Genomic DNA, 26,381 nt, shown 5'->3' on the forward strand with positions numbered 1-26,381 from the left:
ACAAAATTGGTGTGGGGAGGGACAGTTAAAGAAGATTCTTCGAGGACGCAACAGGATCTACAACAGACTGGAACTAAGGCAAAAGAATATCAGGTAGGATTCACAGTCATGGAGCACTACAGCGCAGAAACAGACCTTTCTGCCCATCTCATCAATGCTAGACTGTTATTCTGCCTAGTTCCATAACTCATCTCTGGATCAGAGACCTGCATACCCCTCTTGCCCAAATATTTGTCCAAACTTTCCTCAAATGTTGAAATCAGATCAAAAAACACTACTTCCATTGACAGTCCATTCCACACTCTCACGATCCTGACTGAAGAAGTTCCTCCTCATACTCCCCTTAAACAATTCATCTTTCATTCTTAACCCATGACCTCTAGTTCTAGTCTCAGCCAACCTCAGTGCAAAATGTCTGCTTGCATTCATCATATCTACAGCCCTCAATTTTGTATACCTCTATTCTTTGGAGCAAAGGAGAATGAAGGAAAATTTGATAAAGTCCAAACCTATACAACCCTTCTTTGTAACTCAGGTACTCAATCCTAGTAACATCCCTGCAATTGTTTTCTGCAGTCTTTCAGTCTTATTGAACTCCAGACTGTTGTGAAGTGACATATTTTGACAAGTTACACCAGGGCAGGACCTACACAGTAAATGACATGGTTTTATGAAGTGCTGTAGAACAGAAAGGTCTAAGGGTCAATACATTATTTCCTAAAAGTAGCAATACAGATAGCTCAAATAGTGAAGGCAGCAGAGAGCATGCCTGCCTACATGAATGGTACACTGAGTACAAGATGTTGGTGAGTCACCATCTGGCATATTGTCCACAGATCCAGTCACAACGGAAGAACGTGATTAAGGTGGGGACCATGCAGAAAAGGATAACATGGACGCTATTAAGACTCGTGTGCCAGAGTTATGAGGAGAAACCAGATCAGTTGGAACTTTGATCATTGGAAGAAGAGAAGCGCATGGACAGAGATTTATAAAATTATGAAGGGCATAGATAGGAGAATGGTCGCAGTCTTTTTCACAGGAAAGGAAAGTTGAAAAATAGAGGGCACAAATTTAAGAGAAGTGAGTAAAGATTGAAAAGCAAGTTGAGGAGCATGTTTTTCGACAGAGAGGGCCATGGATATATGGAATAGCTGCTGATGGAAATAATAGAAGTGGGTTACAATTACAAAGGTTACAAGACGATGTTCATAAGGTCAAGAGGGTGATCACAAATAGAACCAGCTCAGTAAGGTACCTTGGCTGACGTTGACAAGTTGGTGAAAGGGCCGAGCATTCTGTGCTGTATGCAATGACTCTACGACATTATTAAAATAAGTTGACTATTACAGTGCAGTATTTAACAGTGCGGAGAACTTGCCAGGTCCGTCACATAAAAGATCTTTACAGTGCGAGGTTAAGTTTTGCTCTTATATTTTAATAGTGTAAAGTTTTAATATAGTGCAGAATATCTAATTACTAAATTATAACCCAATATATTTTAATCTCATATCTAAAATAGAAGAAAAGTTTGACTAGCAATCATAATGCAATTCAGATTTTCAAAATTTGCTGCATTACAAATTTGATAGAGCAAAAGTAGTATTTCATATTGCTAATACTAAGGTCACATTGAAGGAAAAGGGGACGACTAACAATTATCAATAAGGTACTGAGTGAAAACTTTTGAGACAACTGAATAAATTAGTCATTAAAGATGGTTACTACCATACCCTTCACTTTCAGAAAGCCTGATGTTTTCTGATCCCTGGAGTCGCAGGTATACTCTCCAGCATCTTCAACTTTTAGGCTGTGAATGATCAACTCCACACAGGAACCCTTTTGTTTTATTTCATGCTTCTGACTTGGATGAAGCACCACAGATCCCTTTCTCCATTCCACTGGAGCATCTGGTTTGGAGATTTCACATCGCAGAGAGACAGTACTGTCCTCTTCAGCTTCCTTATTCTGAAGCTCTTTTTTGAAACGTACAGGAAGTGCTACGAGAGACAATGAGCGTTTATGTACTCAATTATGATTCAAGAATGATATTGCTGATCAAATACAGAATATTATATCCCATCGTCTCTCATATATTTTAATAATTTATGAGTGAATGTAGGCAGTTTAATTCATAAGTCAGTGGACGATAACAAAATTGGTGTGGAGGGGACAGTTAGGAAGATTGTCTGAGGATGCAACGGGATCTACAACAAATTGAAACCTACGCAAAGGAATGATAGGTAGAATACACAGTCATGGAGCACTACAGCACAGAAACAGACCTTTCTACCCATCTCATCAATGCTAGACTGTTATTCTGCCAAGCTTCATCGACTCGTCTCTGGACCACAGACCTGCATAACCCTCCTGCCCAAGAATATATTCCAAACTGTCCTTAAATGTTGAAATCAGATCAATAAACACTACTTCCAATGACAGTCCATTCTACACTCTCACGATCCTCTGAGTGAAGAAGTTCCTCCTCATACTCCCCTTAAACAATTCATCTTTCATTCTTAACCCATGACCTCTAGTTCTAGTCTCAGCCAACCTCAGTGCAAAATGTCTCCTTGCATTCACCATATCTACAGCCCTCAATTTTGTATACCTCTATTCCCTGGAGCAAAGGAGAATGAGGGGAGATTTGATAAAGTCCAAAACTATCCTTGTAACCCAGGTCCTCAAGTCCGAGTAACATCCTTGCAATTGTTTTCTGCAGTCTTTCAGTCTTATTGAACTCGACAGTTGTGAAGTTTTAACAAGTTATACCAGGGCAGGACTTACACAGTAAATGACATGGTTTTATGAAGTGCTGTAGAACAGAAAGGTCTAAGGGCCAATATATAATTTCCTAAAAGTAGTGACAGATAGCCGAAGCAGTGAAGGCGGAATAGGGCATGCTTGCTGACATGAATGGTGCACTGAGTACAAGATTTTGGTGAGTTTCTATCTGGCATATTGTCCACTCATTTATTCAGCATGCAAGAATGTGATTCAGTTGGAGACCATGCAGAAAAGTTTCACAAGGATGTTAAGACTGGTGTGCCAGAGTTATGAGGAGATACCAGATCAGTTGGAACAAAGATCCCTGGAACAAAAGAAGCTCATGGATCGAGATTTATGAAATCATGAGGGGCAGATAGTAGAATGGTCACAGTCCTTTTCATAGGGGAGGAAAGTCGAAAACTAAAGGGCATACATTTAAGGCAAGAGATTTAAGATTTAAAGGTGAGTTGAGGAGCAAGTCTTTTCACACAGAGAACGGTGGATATATGTGTAACAACTTGGTAAGATTTTTACTGCTACACTTTAGGTATTTCATTTTAGCATTTTTGTAAGCACAGTCTGTTCTGCTTTCAGCTTGTTTTGGTTTGAACTCAGAAAAGAGGCTTTGTTTTCCAACTTAGGAACGTGGCATCAGCCAATCAGGATGGTAGAGTTGGGAGTGGGTTTCAGAGAGCGCGAGGCGGACAAGGCTTTGGTGGTGGAAGCCGGGATTGGACAGGAGGGAAATTGATAATGGATGCTTTCCCTGTTGCACAAGGTGCTTTGTGGAGTTGAATGGCTTCAAGGAGGAAGGACCAATTCTCCCATTCAAGATTTCGAGTGACCTTCGAAGGTGATCTTTGCATTCACACAGATCAAGGGTCCAGTGCTTGAGTTACATACAAGTTCAAGATTTGAGCTCCACCATGAACATGTGACTGTTTAAGTATAATGGGCCTTTATGTCTTTTAGTTTCTTTCTTTTATTAACAGTTTGCTCAAGTCAACGTACTTCAATATACTTCTCATTCATTGCCTGCAGTGTTCGATCTGTCATTTCATGACAATCGGCGATTACACAGCATTCACACAAACCGAGGTTTGGGGGGGCGAGCCATCCCAACCTCACAGATCTGGCAGGACCAAAGTCATATACACCGCAGACATACGATGCTTGAGAAAGATGGGATTCTCACCACGTAATACGCTGGCTGTTTGTGAGCCGCGGCTAACGAGATGCATTTCAAGGGATGCCCAGTAAAAGAGGGCTTCATATGGAATACGCCGCTTCAGGAAATAGTAGAACGGGGTTACAATTGCAAAGTTTACATGACATTTGGATGTTCATAAGGTCAAGAGGGTGATAGCAATGGAACTAGCTCAGGAAGCTACCTTTCTTGACGTTGTCAAGGTGGTCGAAGGACCTAGCTTTCTGTGCTGTATGCGATGACTCTATGACATTATTAAAACATGTTGACTATTTCTTGGTGTATTATTTGATAGTGTGGAGAACTTGCCAGGTCAGTAACTTCAAAAATCTTCAGATCGCCAGATTAAGTTTTGCTTTAATACTTTAATACTGTTTAATAGAGTGCAGAATATCTAATTACCAAATTATAGCAAAATATATTTTAATTTGATTTGTAAAACAGAAGAAAAGTTTGACTAGAAATCATCTTGCAATCAAATTTTCAAAATTTGCTGCATTGCAAATTTGCTAAGGCAAAAGTATTTCAAATTGACAATACTAAGGTCACATTGAAGGAAAAGGGGACTACTAACAATTATCAGTAATGTACTGAATGAAAACTTTTTAGACAATTGAATAAATTAGTCATTAAAGATGCCATACCCTTCACTTTTAGAAAGCCTGATGTTTTCTGATCCCCTGAATCGCAGGTATACTCTCCAGCATCTTCAACTTTTAGGCTGTGAATGATCAACTCCACACAGGAACCCATTTGTTTCATTTCATGCTTCTCACTTGAATGAAGCACCACAGATCCCTTTCTCCATTCCACTGGAGCATCTGGTTTGGAGATTTCACATTGCAGAGAGACAGTACTGTCCTCTTCAGCTTTTTGATTCTGAAGCTCTTTTTTGAAATGCACAGGAAGGGCTAAGAGAGACAATGAGTAAGTTCATGGTGATATACTTCAATTATGATTCAAGAATGACATTGCTGATCAAATAGTCCACACCAGACTGTTATTCTGCTTAGTCCCATCAACATGTCTCTGGACCATAGACCTCCTGCCCATGTCTTTATCCAGACTTTTCTTAGATGTTGAAATCAGATCAACACACACACTTCCACTGACATCCCATTCCACACTCTCAATACCCTCAGACTGAAGTTGTTCCTCCTCAGGTTCCCCTTTAAACAGTTCACTTTTCATCCTTAACTCGTGACCTCTCACTCTAGTCTCACCCAACCTCAGTGGAAAATGTGTGCTTCCATTTACCCTATCTACACCCGCCATAATTTTGTATACCTCTATCAAATCACCCCTCATTCTCCTATGCTCCAGGGAATAAACTCCTGACCTGTACAACCATTTCTTATAGCTCAGATCCTCAAGTCTGAACAACATCCTTGTAATTTTTTTCCTGCACTCTTTCATTCTTATTGGATATAGGCACTTGTGAAATGACACATTTTGACAAGTTACAACCAGGCAGGACTTGCGCAGCAAATGCCATGGTTCTATGAGGTGCTGTAGAACAGTAAGATCTAAGGGCCAATATATTATTTCCTGAAAGTAATGACACAGATAGCCAAAGTAGTGAAGGCAGCATAGAGCATGCTTGCCTACACGAATGGTGCAGTGAGTACAGTATGTTGGCGATCACTATCTGGCATACTATCCACAGATCCAGTCACAACGGAAGAACATGATTAAGGTGGGAACATGCAGAAAAGGATAACAAGGATGCTATTATGACAGGTGTGCCAGAGTTATGAGTAGAGACCAGATCAGTTGGAACTTTGATCACTGGAACAAGAGAAGCGCATGGATAGAGATTTATAAAATCATGAAGGGCATAGATAGGAGAATGGACACAGTCTTTATCGCAGGAAAGGAAAGTTGAAAAATAGAGGGCAACAAATTTAAGACAAGAGATTAAAAATTTAAAGGCAAGTTGAGGAACAAGTTTTTCCACAGAGGGCAATGGATATATGGAATAGCTGCTGATGGAAATTATACAAGTGGGTTACAATTGCAAAGATTACAAAACATTTGGACGTTCATAAGGTCAACAGGGTGATAGCAAATAGAACTAGCTCAGGAAGGTACCTTGGTTGACATTGAAAAAATGGTGAAAGGGCCGAGCATTCTGTGCTGTATGCAATGACTCTATGACATTATTAAAGTAAGTTGACTATTACAGTGCAGTATTTAACAGAGTGGAGAACTTGCCAGGTCAGTCACATAAAAAATATTTACAGTGCCAGGTTAAATTTTGCTCTTATATTTTAGTAGTGTAAAGTTTTAACATAGTGCAGAATATCTAATTACTAAATTATAACCAAATATATTTTAATCTCATATCTAAAATAGAAGAAATGTTTGACTATCAATCACATTGCAATTCAGGTTTTCAATATTTGCTGCATTGCAAATTTGATAAGGCAAAAGTATTTCAAATTGATAATACTTAGGTCACATTGAAGGAAAAGGGGACAGAACAATTATCAATAAGGTACTGAATGACAACTTTTGAGACAACTGAATAAAACTAGTCATTAAAGATGGTTACTGCCATACCCTTCACTTTTAGAAAGCCTGATGTCTTCTGATCCCCTGAATCACAGGTATACTCTCCAGCATCTTCAACTTTCAGGCTATGAATGATCAACTCCACACAGGAACCCTTTTGTTTCACTTCATGCTTCTGACTTGGATGAAGCACCACAGATCCCTTTCTCCATTCCACTGGAGCATCTGGTTTGGAGATTTCACATCGCAGAGAGACAGTACTGTCCTCTTCAGCTTCCTTATTCTGAAGCTCTTTTTTGAAACGCACAGGAAGGGCTAAGAGAGACAGTGAGTAAGTTCATGGTGATGTATTTCAATTATGATTGAAGAATGATATTGCTGATCAAGTAATATCCAGTCTCTCATATACTTTAATAACATAGGAGTTAATGTAGGTGGTTTGATTCGTAAGTCAGTGGATAATAACAAAATTGGTGTGGGGAGGGACAGTTAAAGAAGATTCTTCGAGGACGCAACAGGATCTACAACAGACTGGAACTAAGGCAAAAGAATATCAGGTAGGATTCACAGTCATGGAGCACTACAGCGCAGAAACAGACCTTTCTGCCCATCTCATCAATGCTAGACTGTTATTCTGCCTAGTTCCATAACTCATCTCTGGATCAGAGACCTGCATACCCCTCTTGCCCAAATATTTGTCCAAACTTTCCTCAAATGTTGAAATCAGATCAAAAAACACTACTTCCATTGACAGTCCATTCCACACTCTCACGATCCTGACTGAAGAAGTTCCTCCTCATACTCCCCTTAAACAATTCATCTTTCATTCTTAACCCATGACCTCTAGTTCTAGTCTCAGCCAACCTCAGTGCAAAATGTCTGCTTGCATTCATCATATCTACAGCCCTCAATTTTGTATACCTCTATTCTTTGGAGCAAAGGAGAATGAAGGAAAATTTGATAAAGTCCAAACCTATACAACCCTTCTTTGTAACTCAGGTACTCAATCCTAGTAACATCCCTGCAATTGTTTTCTGCAGTCTTTCAGTCTTATTGAACTCCAGACTGTTGTGAAGTGACATATTTTGACAAGTTACACCAGGGCAGGACCTACACAGTAAATGACATGGTTTTATGAAGTGCTGTAGAACAGAAAGGTCTAAGGGTCAATACATTATTTCCTAAAAGTAGCAATACAGATAGCTCAAATAGTGAAGGCAGCAGAGAGCATGCCTGCCTACATGAATGGTACACTGAGTACAAGATGTTGGTGAGTCACCATCTGGCATATTGTCCACAGATCCAGTCACAACGGAAGAACGTGATTAAGGTGGGGACCATGCAGAAAAGGATAACATGGACGCTATTAAGACTCGTGTGCCAGAGTTATGAGGAGAAACCAGATCAGTTGGAACTTTGATCATTGGAAGAAGAGAAGCGCATGGACAGAGATTTATAAAATTATGAAGGGCATAGATAGGAGAATGGTCGCAGTCTTTTTCACAGGAAAGGAAAGTTGAAAAATAGAGGGCACAAATTTAAGAGAAGTGAGTAAAGATTGAAAAGCAAGTTGAGGAGCATGTTTTTCGACAGAGAGGGCCATGGATATATGGAATAGCTGCTGATGGAAATAATAGAAGTGGGTTACAATTACAAAGGTTACAAGACGATGTTCATAAGGTCAAGAGGGTGATCACAAATAGAACCAGCTCAGTAAGGTACCTTGGCTGACGTTGACAAGTTGGTGAAAGGGCCGAGCATTCTGTGCTGTATGCAATGACTCTACGACATTATTAAAATAAGTTGACTATTACAGTGCAGTATTTAACAGTGCGGAGAACTTGCCAGGTCCGTCACATAAAAGATCTTTACAGTGCGAGGTTAAGTTTTGCTCTTATATTTTAATAGTGTAAAGTTTTAATATAGTGCAGAATATCTAATTACTAAATTATAACCCAATATATTTTAATCTCATATCTAAAATAGAAGAAAAGTTTGACTAGCAATCATAATGCAATTCAGATTTTCAAAATTTGCTGCATTACAAATTTGATAGAGCAAAAGTAGTATTTCATATTGCTAATACTAAGGTCACATTGAAGGAAAAGGGGACGACTAACAATTATCAATAAGGTACTGAGTGAAAACTTTTGAGACAACTGAATAAATTAGTCATTAAAGATGGTTACTACCATACCCTTCACTTTCAGAAAGCCTGATGTTTTCTGATCCCTGGAGTCGCAGGTATACTCTCCAGCATCTTCAACTTTTAGGCTGTGAATGATCAACTCCACACAGGAACCCTTTTGTTTTATTTCATGCTTCTGACTTGGATGAAGCACCACAGATCCCTTTCTCCATTCCACTGGAGCATCTGGTTTGGAGATTTCACATCGCAGAGAGACAGTACTGTCCTCTTCAGCTTCCTTATTCTGAAGCTCTTTTTTGAAACGTACAGGAAGTGCTACGAGAGACAATGAGCGTTTATGTACTCAATTATGATTCAAGAATGATATTGCTGATCAAATACAGAATATTATATCCCATCGTCTCTCATATATTTTAATAATTTATGAGTGAATGTAGGCAGTTTAATTCATAAGTCAGTGGACGATAACAAAATTGGTGTGGAGGGGACAGTTAGGAAGATTGTCTGAGGATGCAACGGGATCTACAACAAATTGAAACCTACGCAAAGGAATGATAGGTAGAATACACAGTCATGGAGCACTACAGCACAGAAACAGACCTTTCTACCCATCTCATCAATGCTAGACTGTTATTCTGCCAAGCTTCATCGACTCGTCTCTGGACCACAGACCTGCATAACCCTCCTGCCCAAGAATATATTCCAAACTGTCCTTAAATGTTGAAATCAGATCAATAAACACTACTTCCAATGACAGTCCATTCTACACTCTCACGATCCTCTGAGTGAAGAAGTTCCTCCTCATACTCCCCTTAAACAATTCATCTTTCATTCTTAACCCATGACCTCTAGTTCTAGTCTCAGCCAACCTCAGTGCAAAATGTCTCCTTGCATTCACCATATCTACAGCCCTCAATTTTGTATACCTCTATTCCCTGGAGCAAAGGAGAATGAGGGGAGATTTGATAAAGTCCAAAACTATCCTTGTAACCCAGGTCCTCAAGTCCGAGTAACATCCTTGCAATTGTTTTCTGCAGTCTTTCAGTCTTATTGAACTCGACAGTTGTGAAGTTTTAACAAGTTATACCAGGGCAGGACTTACACAGTAAATGACATGGTTTTATGAAGTGCTGTAGAACAGAAAGGTCTAAGGGCCAATATATAATTTCCTAAAAGTAGTGACAGATAGCCGAAGCAGTGAAGGCGGAATAGGGCATGCTTGCTGACATGAATGGTGCACTGAGTACAAGATTTTGGTGAGTTTCTATCTGGCATATTGTCCACTCATTTATTCAGCATGCAAGAATGTGATTCAGTTGGAGACCATGCAGAAAAGTTTCACAAGGATGTTAAGACTGGTGTGCCAGAGTTATGAGGAGATACCAGATCAGTTGGAACAAAGATCCCTGGAACAAAAGAAGCTCATGGATCGAGATTTATGAAATCATGAGGGGCAGATAGTAGAATGGTCACAGTCCTTTTCATAGGGGAGGAAAGTCGAAAACTAAAGGGCATACATTTAAGGCAAGAGATTTAAGATTTAAAGGTGAGTTGAGGAGCAAGTCTTTTCACACAGAGAACGGTGGATATATGTGTAACAACTTGGTAAGATTTTTACTGCTACACTTTAGGTATTTCATTTTAGCATTTTTGTAAGCACAGTCTGTTCTGCTTTCAGCTTGTTTTGGTTTGAACTCAGAAAAGAGGCTTTGTTTTCCAACTTAGGAACGTGGCATCAGCCAATCAGGATGGTAGAGTTGGGAGTGGGTTTCAGAGAGCGCGAGGCGGACAAGGCTTTGGTGGTGGAAGCCGGGATTGGACAGGAGGGAAATTGATAATGGATGCTTTCCCTGTTGCACAAGGTGCTTTGTGGAGTTGAATGGCTTCAAGGAGGAAGGACCAATTCTCCCATTCAAGATTTCGAGTGACCTTCGAAGGTGATCTTTGCATTCACACAGATCAAGGGTCCAGTGCTTGAGTTACATACAAGTTCAAGATTTGAGCTCCACCATGAACATGTGACTGTTTAAGTATAATGGGCCTTTATGTCTTTTAGTTTCTTTCTTTTATTAACAGTTTGCTCAAGTCAACGTACTTCAATATACTTCTCATTCATTGCCTGCAGTGTTCGATCTGTCATTTCATGACAATCGGCGATTACACAGCATTCACACAAACCGAGGTTTGGGGGGGCGAGCCATCCCAACCTCACAGATCTGGCAGGACCAAAGTCATATACACCGCAGACATACGATGCTTGAGAAAGATGGGATTCTCACCACGTAATACGCTGGCTGTTTGTGAGCCGCGGCTAACGAGATGCATTTCAAGGGATGCCCAGTAAAAGAGGGCTTCATATGGAATACGCCGCTTCAGGAAATAGTAGAACGGGGTTACAATTGCAAAGTTTACATGACATTTGGATGTTCATAAGGTCAAGAGGGTGATAGCAATGGAACTAGCTCAGGAAGCTACCTTTCTTGACGTTGTCAAGGTGGTCGAAGGACCTAGCTTTCTGTGCTGTATGCGATGACTCTATGACATTATTAAAACATGTTGACTATTTCTTGGTGTATTATTTGATAGTGTGGAGAACTTGCCAGGTCAGTAACTTCAAAAATCTTCAGATCGCCAGATTAAGTTTTGCTTTAATACTTTAATACTGTTTAATAGAGTGCAGAATATCTAATTACCAAATTATAGCAAAATATATTTTAATTTGATTTGTAAAACAGAAGAAAAGTTTGACTAGAAATCATCTTGCAATCAAATTTTCAAAATTTGCTGCATTGCAAATTTGCTAAGGCAAAAGTATTTCAAATTGACAATACTAAGGTCACATTGAAGGAAAAGGGGACTACTAACAATTATCAGTAATGTACTGAATGAAAACTTTTTAGACAATTGAATAAATTAGTCATTAAAGATGCCATACCCTTCACTTTTAGAAAGCCTGATGTTTTCTGATCCCCTGAATCGCAGGTATACTCTCCAGCATCTTCAACTTTTAGGCTGTGAATGATCAACTCCACACAGGAACCCATTTGTTTCATTTCATGCTTCTCACTTGAATGAAGCACCACAGATCCCTTTCTCCATTCCACTGGAGCATCTGGTTTGGAGATTTCACATTGCAGAGAGACAGTACTGTCCTCTTCAGCTTTTTGATTCTGAAGCTCTTTTTTGAAATGCACAGGAAGGGCTAAGAGAGACAATGAGTAAGTTCATGGTGATATACTTCAATTATGATTCAAGAATGACATTGCTGATCAAATAGTCCACACCAGACTGTTATTCTGCTTAGTCCCATCAACATGTCTCTGGACCATAGACCTCCTGCCCATGTCTTTATCCAGACTTTTCTTAGATGTTGAAATCAGATCAACACACACACTTCCACTGACATCCCATTCCACACTCTCAATACCCTCAGACTGAAGTTGTTCCTCCTCAGGTTCCCCTTTAAACAGTTCACTTTTCATCCTTAACTCGTGACCTCTCACTCTAGTCTCACCCAACCTCAGTGGAAAATGTGTGCTTCCATTTACCCTATCTACACCCGCCATAATTTTGTATACCTCTATCAAATCACCCCTCATTCTCCTATGCTCCAGGGAATAAACTCCTGACCTGTACAACCATTTCTTATAGCTCAGATCCTCAAGTCTGAACAACATCCTTGTAATTTTTTTCCTGCACTCTTTCATTCTTATTGGATATAGGCACTTGTGAAATGACACATTTTGACAAGTTACAACCAGGCAGGACTTGCGCAGCAAATGCCATGGTTCTATGAGGTGCTGTAGAACAGTAAGATCTAAGGGCCAATATATTATTTCCTGAAAGTAATGACACAGATAGCCAAAGTAGTGAAGGCAGCATAGAGCATGCTTGCCTACACGAATGGTGCAGTGAGTACAGTATGTTGGCGATCACTATCTGGCATACTATCCACAGATCCAGTCACAACGGAAGAACATGATTAAGGTGGGAACATGCAGAAAAGGATAACAAGGATGCTATTATGACAGGTGTGCCAGAGTTATGAGTAGAGACCAGATCAGTTGGAACTTTGATCACTGGAACAAGAGAAGCGCATGGATAGAGATTTATAAAATCATGAAGGGCATAGATAGGAGAATGGACACAGTCTTTATCGCAGGAAAGGAAAGTTGAAAAATAGAGGGCAACAAATTTAAGACAAGAGATTAAAAATTTAAAGGCAAGTTGAGGAACAAGTTTTTCCACAGAGGGCAATGGATATATGGAATAGCTGCTGATGGAAATTATACAAGTGGGTTACAATTGCAAAGATTACAAAACATTTGGACGTTCATAAGGTCAACAGGGTGATAGCAAATAGAACTAGCTCAGGAAGGTACCTTGGTTGACATTGAAAAAATGGTGAAAGGGCCGAGCATTCTGTGCTGTATGCAATGACTCTATGACATTATTAAAGTAAGTTGACTATTACAGTGCAGTATTTAACAGAGTGGAGAACTTGCCAGGTCAGTCACATAAAAAATATTTACAGTGCCAGGTTAAATTTTGCTCTTATATTTTAGTAGTGTAAAGTTTTAACATAGTGCAGAATATCTAATTACTAAATTATAACCAAATATATTTTAATCTCATATCTAAAATAGAAGAAATGTTTGACTATCAATCACATTGCAATTCAGGTTTTCAATATTTGCTGCATTGCAAATTTGATAAGGCAAAAGTATTTCAAATTGATAATACTTAGGTCACATTGAAGGAAAAGGGGACAGAACAATTATCAATAAGGTACTGAATGACAACTTTTGAGACAACTGAATAAAACTAGTCATTAAAGATGGTTACTGCCATACCCTTCACTTTTAGAAAGCCTGATGTCTTCTGATCCCCTGAATCACAGGTATACTCTCCAGCATCTTCAACTTTCAGGCTATGAATGATCAACTCCACACAGGAACCCTTTTGTTTCACTTCATGCTTCTGACTTGGATGAAGCACCACAGATCCCTTTCTCCATTCCACTGGAGCATCTGGTTTGGAGATTTCACATCGCAGAGAGACAGTACTGTCCTCTTCAGCTTCCTTATTCTGAAGCTCTTTTTTGAAACGCACAGGAAGGGCTAAGAGAGACAGTGAGTAAGTTCATGGTGATGTATTTCAATTATGATTGAAGAATGATATTGCTGATCAAGTAATATCCAGTCTCTCATATACTTTAATAACATAGGAGTTAATGTAGGTGGTTTGATTCGTAAGTCAGTGGATAATAACAAAATTGGTGTGGGGAGGGACAGTTAAAGAAGATTCTTCGAGGACGCAACAGGATCTACAACAGACTGGAACTAAGGCAAAAGAATATCAGGTAGGATTCACAGTCATGGAGCACTACAGCGCAGAAACAGACCTTTCTGCCCATCTCATCAATGCTAGACTGTTATTCTGCCTAGTTCCATAACTCATCTCTGGATCAGAGACCTGCATACCCCTCTTGCCCAAATATTTGTCCAAACTTTCCTCAAATGTTGAAATCAGATCAAAAAACACTACTTCCATTGACAGTCCATTCCACACTCTCACGATCCTGACTGAAGAAGTTCCTCCTCATACTCCCCTTAAACAATTCATCTTTCATTCTTAACCCATGACCTCTAGTTCTAGTCTCAGCCAACCTCAGTGCAAAATGTCTGCTTGCATTCATCATATCTACAGCCCTCAATTTTGTATACCTCTATTCTTTGGAGCAAAGGAGAATGAAGGAAAATTTGATAAAGTCCAAACCTATACAACCCTTCTTTGTAACTCAGGTACTCAATCCTAGTAACATCCCTGCAATTGTTTTCTGCAGTCTTTCAGTCTTATTGAACTCCAGACTGTTGTGAAGTGACATATTTTGACAAGTTACACCAGGGCAGGACCTACACAGTAAATGACATGGTTTTATGAAGTGCTGTAGAACAGAAAGGTCTAAGGGTCAATACATTATTTCCTAAAAGTAGCAATACAGATAGCTCAAATAGTGAAGGCAGCAGAGAGCATGCCTGCCTACATGAATGGTACACTGAGTACAAGATGTTGGTGAGTCACCATCTGGCATATTGTCCACAGATCCAGTCACAACGGAAGAACGTGATTAAGGTGGGGACCATGCAGAAAAGGATAACATGGACGCTATTAAGACTCGTGTGCCAGAGTTATGAGGAGAAACCAGATCAGTTGGAACTTTGATCATTGGAAGAAGAGAAGCGCATGGACAGAGATTTATAAAATTATGAAGGGCATAGATAGGAGAATGGTCGCAGTCTTTTTCACAGGAAAGGAAAGTTGAAAAATAGAGGGCACAAATTTAAGAGAAGTGAGTAAAGATTGAAAAGCAAGTTGAGGAGCATGTTTTTCGACAGAGAGGGCCATGGATATATGGAATAGCTGCTGATGGAAATAATAGAAGTGGGTTACAATTACAAAGGTTACAAGACGATGTTCATAAGGTCAAGAGGGTGATCACAAATAGAACCAGCTCAGTAAGGTACCTTGGCTGACGTTGACAAGTTGGTGAAAGGGCCGAGCATTCTGTGCTGTATGCAATGACTCTACGACATTATTAAAATAAGTTGACTATTACAGTGCAGTATTTAACAGTGCGGAGAACTTGCCAGGTCCGTCACATAAAAGATCTTTACAGTGCGAGGTTAAGTTTTGCTCTTATATTTTAATAGTGTAAAGTTTTAATATAGTGCAGAATATCTAATTACTAAATTATAACCCAATATATTTTAATCTCATATCTAAAATAGAAGAAAAGTTTGACTAGCAATCATAATGCAATTCAGATTTTCAAAATTTGCTGCATTACAAATTTGATAGAGCAAAAGTAGTATTTCATATTGCTAATACTAAGGTCACATTGAAGGAAAAGGGGACGACTAACAATTATCAATAAGGTACTGAGTGAAAACTTTTGAGACAACTGAATAAATTAGTCATTAAAGATGGTTACTACCATACCCTTCACTTTCAGAAAGCCTGATGTTTTCTGATCCCTGGAGTCGCAGGTATACTCTCCAGCATCTTCAACTTTTAGGCTGTGAATGATCAACTCCACACAGGAACCCTTTTGTTTTATTTCATGCTTCTGACTTGGATGAAGCACCACAGATCCCTTTCTCCATTCCACTGGAGCATCTGGTTTGGAGATTTCACATCGCAGAGAGACAGTACTGTCCTCTTCAGCTTCCTTATTCTGAAGCTCTTTTTTGAAACGTACAGGAAGTGCTACGAGAGACAATGAGCGTTTATGTACTCAATTATGATTCAAGAATGATATTGCTGATCAAATACAGAATATTATATCCCATCGTCTCTCATATATTTTAATAATTTATGAGTGAATGTAGGCAGTTTAATTCATAAGTCAGTGGACGATAACAAAATTGGTGTGGAGGGGACAGTTAGGAAGATTGTCTGAGGATGCAACGGGATCTACAACAAATTGAAACCTACGCAAAGGAATGATAGGTAGAATACACAGTCATGGAGCACTACAGCACAGAAACAGACCTTTCTACCCATCTCATCAATGCTAGACTGTTATTCTGCCAAGCTTCATCGACTCGTCTCTGGACCACAGACCTGCATAACCCTCCTGCCCAAGAATATATTCCAAACTGTCCTTAAATGTTGAAATCAGATCAATAAACACTACTTCCAATGACAGTCCATTCTACACTCTCACGATCCTCTGAGTGAAGAAGTTCCTCCTCATACTCCCCTTAAACAATTCATCTTTCATTCTTAACCCATGACCTCTAGTTCTAGTCTCAGCCAACCTCAGTGCAAAATGTCTCCTTGCATTCACCATATCTACAGCCCTCAATTTTGTATACCTCTATTCCCTGGAGCAAAGGAGAATGAGGGGAGATTTGATAAAGTCCAAAACTATCCTTGTAACCCAGGTCCTCAAGTCCGAGTAACATCCTTGCAATTGTTTTCTGCAGTCTTTCAGTCTTATTGAACTCGACAGTTGTGAAGTTTTAACAAGTTATACCAGGGCAGGACTTACACAGTAAATGACATGGTTTTATGAAGTGCTGTAGAACAGAAAGGTCTAAGGGCCAATATATAATTTCCTAAAAGTAGTGACAGATAGCCGAAGCAGTGAAGGCGGAATAGGGCATGCTTGCTGACATGAATGGTGCACTGAGTACAAGATTTTGGTGAGTTTCTATCTGGCATATTGTCCACTCATTTATTCAGCATGCAAGAATGTGATTCAGTTGGAGACCATGCAGAAAAGTTTCACAAGGATGTTAAGACTGGTGTGCCAGAGTTATGAGGAGATACCAGATCAGTTGGAACAAAGATCCCTGGAACAAAAGAAGCTCATGGATCGAGATTTATGAAATCATGAGGGGCAGATAGTAGAATGGTCACAGTCCTTTTCATAGGGGAGGAAAGTCGAAAACTAAAGGGCATACATTTAAGGCAAGAGATTTAAGATTTAAAGGTGAGTTGAGGAGCAAGTCTTTTCACACAGAGAACGGTGGATATATGTGTAACAACTTGGTAAGATTTTTACTGCTACACTTTAGGTATTTCATTTTAGCATTTTTGTAAGCACAGTCTGTTCTGCTTTCAGCTTGTTTTGGTTTGAACTCAGAAAAGAGGCTTTGTTTTCCAACTTAGGAACGTGGCATCAGCCAATCAGGATGGTAGAGTTGGGAGTGGGTTTCAGAGAGCGCGAGGCGGACAAGGCTTTGGTGGTGGAAGCCGGGATTGGACAGGAGGGAAATTGATAATGGATGCTTTCCCTGTTGCACAAGGTGCTTTGTGGAGTTGAATGGCTTCAAGGAGGAAGGACCAATTCTCCCATTCAAGATTTCGAGTGACCTTCCGAGGTGATCCGTGTATTCACACAAATCAAGGGTCCAGTGCTTGAGTTACATACAAGTTCAAGATTTGAGCTCCACCATGAACATGTGACTGTTTAAGTATAATGGGCCTTTATGTCTTTTAGTTTCTTTCTTTTATTAACAGTTTGCTCAAGTCAACGTACTTCAATATACTTCTCATTCATTGCCTGCAGTGTTCGATCTGTCATTTCATGACAATCGGCGATTACACAGCATTCACACAAACCGAGGTTTGGGGGGGCGAGACATCCCAACCTCACAGATCTGGCAGGACCAAAGTCATATACACCGCAGACATACGATGCTTGAGAAAGATGGGATTCTCACCACGTAATACGCTGGCTGTTTGTGAGCCGCGGCTAACGAGATGCATTTCAAGGGATGCCCAGTAAAAGAGGGCTTCATATGGAATACGCCGCTTCAGGAAATAGTAGAACGGGGTTACAATTGCAAAGTTTACATGACATTTGGATGTTCATAAGGTCAAGAGGGTGATAGCAATGGAACTAGCTCAGGAAGCTACCTTTCTTGACGTTGTCAAGGTGGTCGAAGGACCTAGCTTTCTGTGCTGTATGCGATGACTCTATGACATTATTAAAACATGTTGACTATTTCTTGGTATATTATTTGATAGTGTGGAGAACTTGCCAGGTCAGTAACTTCAAAAATCTTCAGATCGCCAGATTAAGTTTTGCTTTAATACTTTAATACTGTTTAATAGAGTGCAGAATATCTAATTACCAAATTATAGCAAAATATATTTTAATTTGATTTGTAAAACAGAAGAAAAGTTTGACTAGAAATCATCTTGCAATCAAATTTTCAAAATTTGCTGCATTGCAAATTTGCTAAGGCAAAAGTATTTCAAATTGACAATACTAAGGTCACATTGAAGGAAAAGGGGACTACTAACAATTATCAGTAATGTACTGAATGAAAACTTTTTAGACAATTGAATAAATTAGTCATTAAAGATGCCATACCCTTCACTTTTAGAAAGCCTGATGTTTTCTGATCCCCTGAATCGCAGGTATACTCTCCAGCATCTTCAACTTTTAGGCTGTGAATGATCAACTCCACACAGGAACCCATTTGTTTCATTTCATGCTTCTCACTTGAATGAAGCACCACAGATCCCTTTCTCCATTCCACTGGAGCATCTGGTTTGGAGATTTCACATTGCAGAGAGACAGTACTGTCCTCTTCAGCTTTTTGATTCTGAAGCTCTTTTTTGAAATGCACAGGAAGGGCTAAGAGAGACAATGAGTAAGTTCATGGTGATATACTTCAATTATGATTCAAGAATGACATTGCTGATCAAATAGTCCACACCAGACTGTTATTCTGCTTAGTCCCATCAACATGTCTCTGGACCATAGACCTCCTGCCCATGTCTTTATCCAGACTTTTCTTAGATGTTGAAATCAGATCAACACACACACTTCCACTGACATCCCATTCCACACTCTCACTACCCTCAGACTGAAGTTGTTCCTCCTCAGGTTCCCCTTTAAACAGTTCACTTTTCATCCTTAACTCGTGACCTCTCACTCTAGTCTCACCCAACCTCAGTGGAAAATGTGTGCTTCCATTTACCCTATCTACACCCGCCATAATTTTGTATACCTCTATCAAATCACCCCTCATTCTCCTATGCTCCAGGGAATAAACTCCTGACCTGTACAACCATTTCTTATAGCTCAGATCCTCAAGTCTGAACAACATCCTTGTAATTTTTTTCCTGCACTCTTTCATTCTTATTGGATATAGGCACTTGTGAAATGACACATTTTGACAAGTTACAACCAGGCAGGACTTGCGCAGCAAATGCCATGGTTCTATGAGGTGCTGTAGAACAGTAAGATCTAAGGGCCAATATATTATTTCCTGAAAGTAATGACACAGATAGCCAAAGTAGTGAAGGCAGCATAGAGTATGCTTGCCTACATGAATGGTGCAGTGAGTACAGTATGTTGGCGAGTAACTATCTGGCATATTGTCCACAGATCCATTCACAACGGAAGAACATGATTAAGGTGGGGACCATGCAGAAAAGGATAACAAGGATGCTATTATGACAGGTGTGCCAGAGTTATGAGTAGAGACCAGATCAGTTGGAACTTTGATCACTGGAACAAGAGAAGCACATGGATAGAGATTTATAAAATCATGAAGGGGATAGATAGGAGAATGGACACAGTCTTTTTTGCAGGAAAGGAAAGTTGAAAAATAGAGGACACAAATTTAAGACAAGAGATTAAAGGTTTAAAGGCAAGTTGAGGAACAAGTTTTTCCACAGAGGGCCATGGATATATGGAATAGCTGCTGATGGAGATAATACAAGTGGGTTACAATTACAAAGTTTACAAAACATTTGGACGTTCATAAGGTCAAGAGGGTGATAGAAAATAGAACTAGCTCAGGAAGGTACCTTGGCTGATGTTGACAAGATGGTGAAAGAGCCGAGCATTCTGTGCTGTATGCAATGACTCTATGACATTATTAAAATAAGTTGACTATTACAGTGCAGTATTTAACAGAGTGGAGAATTTGCTTGGTCAGTCACATAAAAAATATTTACAGTGCCAGGTTAAATTTTGCTCTTATATTTCAGTAGTGGGAAGTTTTAACATAGTGCAGAATATCTAATTCCTAAATTATAACCAAATATATTTTAATCTCATATCTAAAATAGAAGAAATGTTTGACTAGCCATCATATTGCAATTCAGATTTTCAAAATTTGCTGTATTGCAAATTTGATAAGGCAAAAGTATTTCAAATTGTTAATACTAAGGTCACATTGAAGGAAAAGGGGACACTTAACAATTATCAATAAGGTACTGAATGACAACTTTTGAGACAACTGAATAAGTTAGTCATTAAAGATGGTTACTGCCATACCCTTCACTTTTAGAAAGCCTGATGTTTTCTGATCGCCTGAATCGCAGGTATACTCTCCAGCATCTTCAACTTTTAGGCTGTGAATGATCAACTCCACACAGGAACCCTTTTGTTTCATTTCATGCTTCTCACTTGGATGAAGCACCACAGATCCCTTTCTCCATTCCACTGGAGCATCTGGTTTGGAGATTTCACATCGCAGAGAGACAGTACTGTCCTCTTCAGCTTCCTTATTCTGAAGCTCTTTTTTGAAACGCACAGGAAGGGCTAAGAAAGACAGTAAGTTCATGGTGATGTACTTCAGTTAGGATTCAAGAATGATATTGCTGATCAAATAATATCCAGTCGTCTCTCATATACTTTAATAACATAGGAGCTAATGTAGGTGGTTTGATTCGTAAGTCAGTGGATGATAACAAAATTGGTGTGGGGAGGGACAGTTAAAGAAGATTGTTCGAGGATGCAACAGGATCTACAACAGACTGGAACACAGGCAAAAGAATGTCAGGTAGAATTCACAGTCATGGAGCACTACAGCACAGAAACAGACCTTTCTGCCCATCTCGTCAATGCTAGACTATTATTCTGCCTAGTCCCATCGACTCATCTCTGAACCTTAGACCTGCATACCCCTCCTGCCCAAATATTTGTCCAAACATTCCTTAAATGTTGAAATCAGATCTAGAAACACTACTTCCATTGACAGTCCATTCCACACTCTCACGGTCCTCTGAGTGAAGAAGTTCCTCCTCATACTCCCCTTAAACAATTCATCTTTCATTCTTAACCCATGACCTCTAGTTCTAGTCTCAGCCAACCTCAGTGCGAAATGTCTCCTTGCATTCACCATATCTACAGCCCTCAATTTTGTGTACCTCTATTCCCCGGAGCAAAGGAGAATGAGGGAAAATTTGATAAAGTCCAAACCTATACAACCCTTCCTTGTAACTCAGGTCCTCAAATCCTAGTAACGTCCTTGTAATTGTTTTCTGCAGTCTTTCAGTCTTATTGAACTCAAGACTGTTGTGAAGTGACATATTTTGACAAGTTACACCAGGGCAGGACCTACACAGTAAATGACATGGTTTTATGAAGTGCTGTAGAACAGGAAGGTCTAAGGGTCAATACATTTCCTAAAAGTAGCAACACACATAGCCCAAATAGCGAAGGCAGCAGAGAGCATGCTTGCCTACATGAATGGTACACTGAGTACAAGATGTTGGTGAGTCACCATCTGGCATATTGTCCACAGATCCAGTCACAACGGAAGAATGTGATTAAGGTGGGGACCATGCAAAGGATAACACGGACGCTATTAAGACTCGTGTGCTAGAGTTATGAGGAGAGACCAGATCAGCAGGAATTATGATCACTGGACCAAGAGAAGCGCATGGATAGAGATTTATAAAATCATGAAGGGCATAGGTAGGAGAATGGACACAGTATTTTTCACAGGAAAGGGAAGTTGAAAAATAGAGGGCACAAATTTAAGACAAGTGAGTAAAGATTTAAAGGCAAGTTGAGGAGCATGTTTTTCGACAGAGAGGGCCATGGATATATGGAATAGCTGCTGATGGAAATAATAGAAGTGGGTTACAATTACAAAGTTTACAAGACATTTGGATGTTCATAAGATCAACAGGGTGATAGCAAATAGAACTAGCTCTGTAAGGTATCTTGGCTGACGCTGACAAGTTGGTGAAAGGGCCGAGCATTCTGTGCTGTATGCAATGACTCTATGACATTATTAAAATAAGTTGACTATTACAGTGCAGTATTTAACAGAGTGGAGAACTTGCCTGGTCAGTCACATAAAAAATATTTACAGTGCGAGGTTAAGTTTTGCTCTTATATTTTAATAGTGTAAAGTTTTAATATAGTGCAGAATATCTAATTACTAAATTATAACCCAATATATTTTAATCTCATATCTAAAATAGAAGAAAAGTTTGACTAGCAATCATATTGCAATTCAGGTTTTCAAAATTTGCTGCATTGCAAATTTGATAGAGCAAAAGTAGTATTTCATATTGCTAATACTAAGGTCACATTGAAGGAAAAGGGGACGACTAACAATTATCAATAAGGTACTGAGTGAAAACTTTTGAGACAACTGAATAAATTAGTCATTAAAGAGGTTACTGCCATACCCTTCACTTTTAGATAGCTTGATGTTTTCTGATCCCTGGAATCGCAGGTATACTCTCCAGCATCTTCAACTTTTAGGCTGTGAATGATCAACTCCACACAGGAACCCTTTTGTTTCATTTCATGCTTTTCACTTGGATGAAGCACCACAGATCCCTTTCTCCATTCCACTGGAGCATCTGGTTTGGAGGTTTCACATCGCAGAGAGACAGTACTGTCCTCTTCAGCTTCCTTATTCTGAAGCTCTTTTTTGAAATGCACAGGAAGGGCTAAGAGAGACAATGAGTAAGTTTATGATTTATGTACTCAATTATGATTCAAGAATGATATTGCTGATCAAATACAGAATATTATATCCCATCGTCTCGCAGACATTTTAATAATTTATGAGTGAATGTAGGCAGTTTAATTAGTAGGTCAGTGGACGATAACAAAATTGGTGTGAGGGGGACAGTTAGGAAGATTGTCCAAGGATGCAATGGGACCTACAACAAATTGAAACCTACGCAAAGGAATGATAGGTAGAATTCACAGTCATGGAGAACCACAGCACAGAAACAGACCTTTCTACCCATCTTGTCAATGTTAGAATGTTATTTTGCCTAGCTCCATCGACTCGTCTCTGGACCAGAGACCTGCATAACCCTCCTGCCCAAGTATTTATCCAAGCTGTCCTTAAATGTTGAAATCAGATCAATAAACACTACTTCCAATGACAGTCCATTCCATACTCTCACGATCCTCTGAGTGAAGAAGTTCCTCCTCATACTCCCCTTAAAAAATTCATCTTTCATTCTTAACCCATGTCCTCTAGTTCTAGTCTCAGCCAACCTGAGTGCAAAATGTCTCTTTGCATTCACCATATCTACAGCCCTCAATTTTGTATACCTCTATTCCCTGGAACAAAGGAGAATGAGGGGAGATTTGACAAAAGTCCAAACCTATACAACCCTTCCTTGTAACCCAGGTCCTCAAGTCCAAGTAACATCCTTGCAATTGTTTTCTGCAGTCTTTCAGTCTTATTGAACTCGACAGTTGTGAAGTTTTGACAAGTTACACCAGGGCAGGACTTACACAGTAAACGACATGGTTTTATGAAGTGCTGTAGAACAGAAAGGTCTAAGGGCCAATATATTATTTCCTAAGTGTAGCGACACAGATAGCCAAAGTAGTGAAGGCGGTATAGGATATGCTTGCCAGCATGAATGGTGCACTGAGTACAAGATGTTGTTGAGTCTCTATCTGGCATATTGTCCACTCATCTAGTCAGCATGGAAGAATGTGATTCAGTTGGAGACCATGCAGGAAAGGTTCACAAGGATGTTAAGACTGGTGTGCCAGAGTTATGAGGAGATACCAGATCAGTTGGAACAATGACCCCTGGAACAAAAGAAGCTCACGGATCGAGATTTATGAAATCATGAGGGGCAGATAGTAGAATGGTCCCAGTCCTTTTCACAGGGGAGGAAAGTCGAAAACTAGAGGGCATACATTTAAGGCAAGAGATTTAAGATTTAAAGGTGAGTTGAGGAGCAAGTTTTGCCACACAAAGAGTGGTGGATATATGTGTAACACCTTGGTAAGATCTCTACTGCTATACTGTAGGTATTTCATTTTAGCATTTTTGTAAGAACAGTCTGTTCTGCTTTCAGCTTGTTTTGGTTTGAGCTGAGATAAGAGGCTTTGTTTACCAATTTAGGAATGTGGTGTCAGCCAATCAGGATGGTAGAGTTGGGAGTGGGTTTCAGAGAGCGCAAGGTGGATAAGTTTTTGGTGGTGGGAGCTGGGAGAGGACAGGAGGGAAATTAATAGTGGATGCTTTCCCTGTTGCACAAGGTGCTTTGTGGAGTTGAGTAGTTTCAAGGAGAAAGGACCAATACTCCCATTCAAGATTTCCAGTGACCTTCGGAGGTGATCTGTGCTTTCACACAGATCAAGGGTCCAGTGCTTGAGTTACAAACAAATTCAAGATTTGAGCTCCACCATGAACATGTGACTGTTTAAGTATAATGGGCCTTTATGTCTTTTAGTTTCTTTCTTTTATTAACAGTTTCCTCAAGTCAACGTTCTTCAATATACTTCACATTCATTGTCTGCAGAGTTCAATCTGTCATTTCATGACAATGGGCGATTGCCTGGGGGCAATAAATCACACAGTATTCACACAAACTGGGGTTTGGGTGGGCAAGACATCCCAACCTCACAGATCTGGCAGGACCAAAGTCATATACACCATAGACATACGAAGCTTGAGAAAGGTAGGATTCTCACCACGTAATGCACTGGTTGTTCGTGAGGGGCTGACGAGACGCATTTCAAGGGATGCCCAGTAAAAGAGGGCTTCATATGGAATAAGCCGCTTCAGGAAATAGTAGAACTGGGTTACAATTGCAAAGTTTACATGACATTTGGACGTTTATAAGGTCAAGTGGGTGATAGCAATGGAAGTAGCTCAGGAAGCTACCTTAGTTGACGTTGACAAGGTGGTCGAAGGGCCTAGCTTTCTGTGCTGTATGCGATGACTCTATGACATTATTAGAGCATGTTGACTTTTTCTTGGTGTAATATTTGATAGTGTGGAGAACTTGTCAGGTCAGTAACATAAAAAATCTTCAGATCACCAGATTAAGTTTTGCTTTAGTACTTTAATACTGTTTAATAGAGTGCAGAATATCTAATTACCAAATTATAGCCAAATATATTTTAATCTGATTTGCAAAACAGAAGAAAAGTTTGACTAGAAATGATCTTGCAATTCAGATTTTCAAAATGTGCTGCATTGCAAATTTGCTAAGGCAAAAGTATTTCAAATTGATAATACTAAGGTCATATTGAAGGAAAAGGGGACTACTAAATCAGTGCTGGGTCCATTGTTATCTGTCATCTATATCAATGATCTGGATGATAATGTCGTAAATTGGATCAGCAAATTTGCGGATGATACAAAGATTGGAGGTGTAGTAGACAGCAAGGAAGGTTTTCAGAGCCTGCAGAGGGACTTGGACCAGTTGGAAAAATGGGCTGAAAAATGGCAGATGGAGTTTAATGCAGACAAGTGTGAGGTATTGCACATTGGAAGGACAAACCAAGGTAGAACATACAGGGTTAATGGTAAGGCACTGAGGAGTGCAGTGGCACAGAGAGATCTGGGAATACAGATACAAAATTCCCTAAAAGTGTCGTCACAGGTAGATAGGGTCGTAAAGAGAGCTTTTGGTACATTGGCCTTTATTAATCGAAGTATTGAGTATAAGAGCTGGAATGTTATGATGAGGTTGTATAAGGCCGAATCTGGAGTACTGTGTTCAGTTTTGGTCACCAAATTACAGGAAGGATATAAATAAGGTTGAAAGAGTACAGAGAAGGTTTACAAGGTTGTTGCCAGGACTTGAGAAACTCAGTTACAGAGAAAGGTTGAATAGGTTAGGACTTTATTCCCTGAAGCGTAGAAGAATGAGGGGAGACTTGATAGAGGTATATAAAATTATGATGGGTATAGATAGAGTGAATGCAAGCAGGCTTTTTCCACTGAGGCAAGGGGAGAAAAAAAACCAGAGGACATGGGTTAAGGATGAGGGGGGAAAAGTTTAAAGGGAACATTAGGGGGGGCTTCTTCACACAGAGAGTGGTGGGAGTATGGAATGAGCTGCCATACGAGGTGGTAAATGTGGGTTCTTTTTTAATATTTAAGAATAAATTGGACAGATACATGGATGGGAGGTGTATGGAGGGATATGGTCCGTGTGCAGGTCAGTGGGATTAGGCAGAGAATGGTTCAGCACAGC

General features: G+C 39.7%; 1 protein-coding gene across 1 annotated transcript in view; it reads right to left on the bottom strand.

The window, feature by feature from the left end:
- The window catches only part of obscnb (obscurin, cytoskeletal calmodulin and titin-interacting RhoGEF b), a 598,125-nt gene that overhangs the window by 368,738 nt on the left and 203,006 nt on the right, over positions 1-26,381 (bottom strand). The window contains exons 42-49 of the mRNA XM_072254438.1: positions 22,599-22,865; positions 20,449-20,715; positions 15,642-15,908; positions 13,493-13,759; positions 11,575-11,841; positions 6,539-6,805; positions 4,621-4,887; positions 1,734-2,000 (exon numbers count right to left, since the gene is read on the bottom strand). Of these exons, the coding sequence (XP_072110539.1) occupies positions 1,734-2,000; positions 4,621-4,887; positions 6,539-6,805; positions 11,575-11,841; positions 13,493-13,759; positions 15,642-15,908; positions 20,449-20,715; positions 22,599-22,865 (2,136 nt within the window). The remainder of the gene's footprint in view (positions 1-1,733; positions 2,001-4,620; positions 4,888-6,538; positions 6,806-11,574; positions 11,842-13,492; positions 13,760-15,641; positions 15,909-20,448; positions 20,716-22,598; positions 22,866-26,381) is intronic.

The sequence above is a fragment of the Mobula birostris genome, chromosome 3 (assembly GCF_030028105.1).
Source record: "Mobula birostris isolate sMobBir1 chromosome 3, sMobBir1.hap1, whole genome shotgun sequence".
Classification (NCBI taxonomy): Eukaryota; Metazoa; Chordata; class Chondrichthyes; order Myliobatiformes; family Myliobatidae; genus Mobula; species Mobula birostris.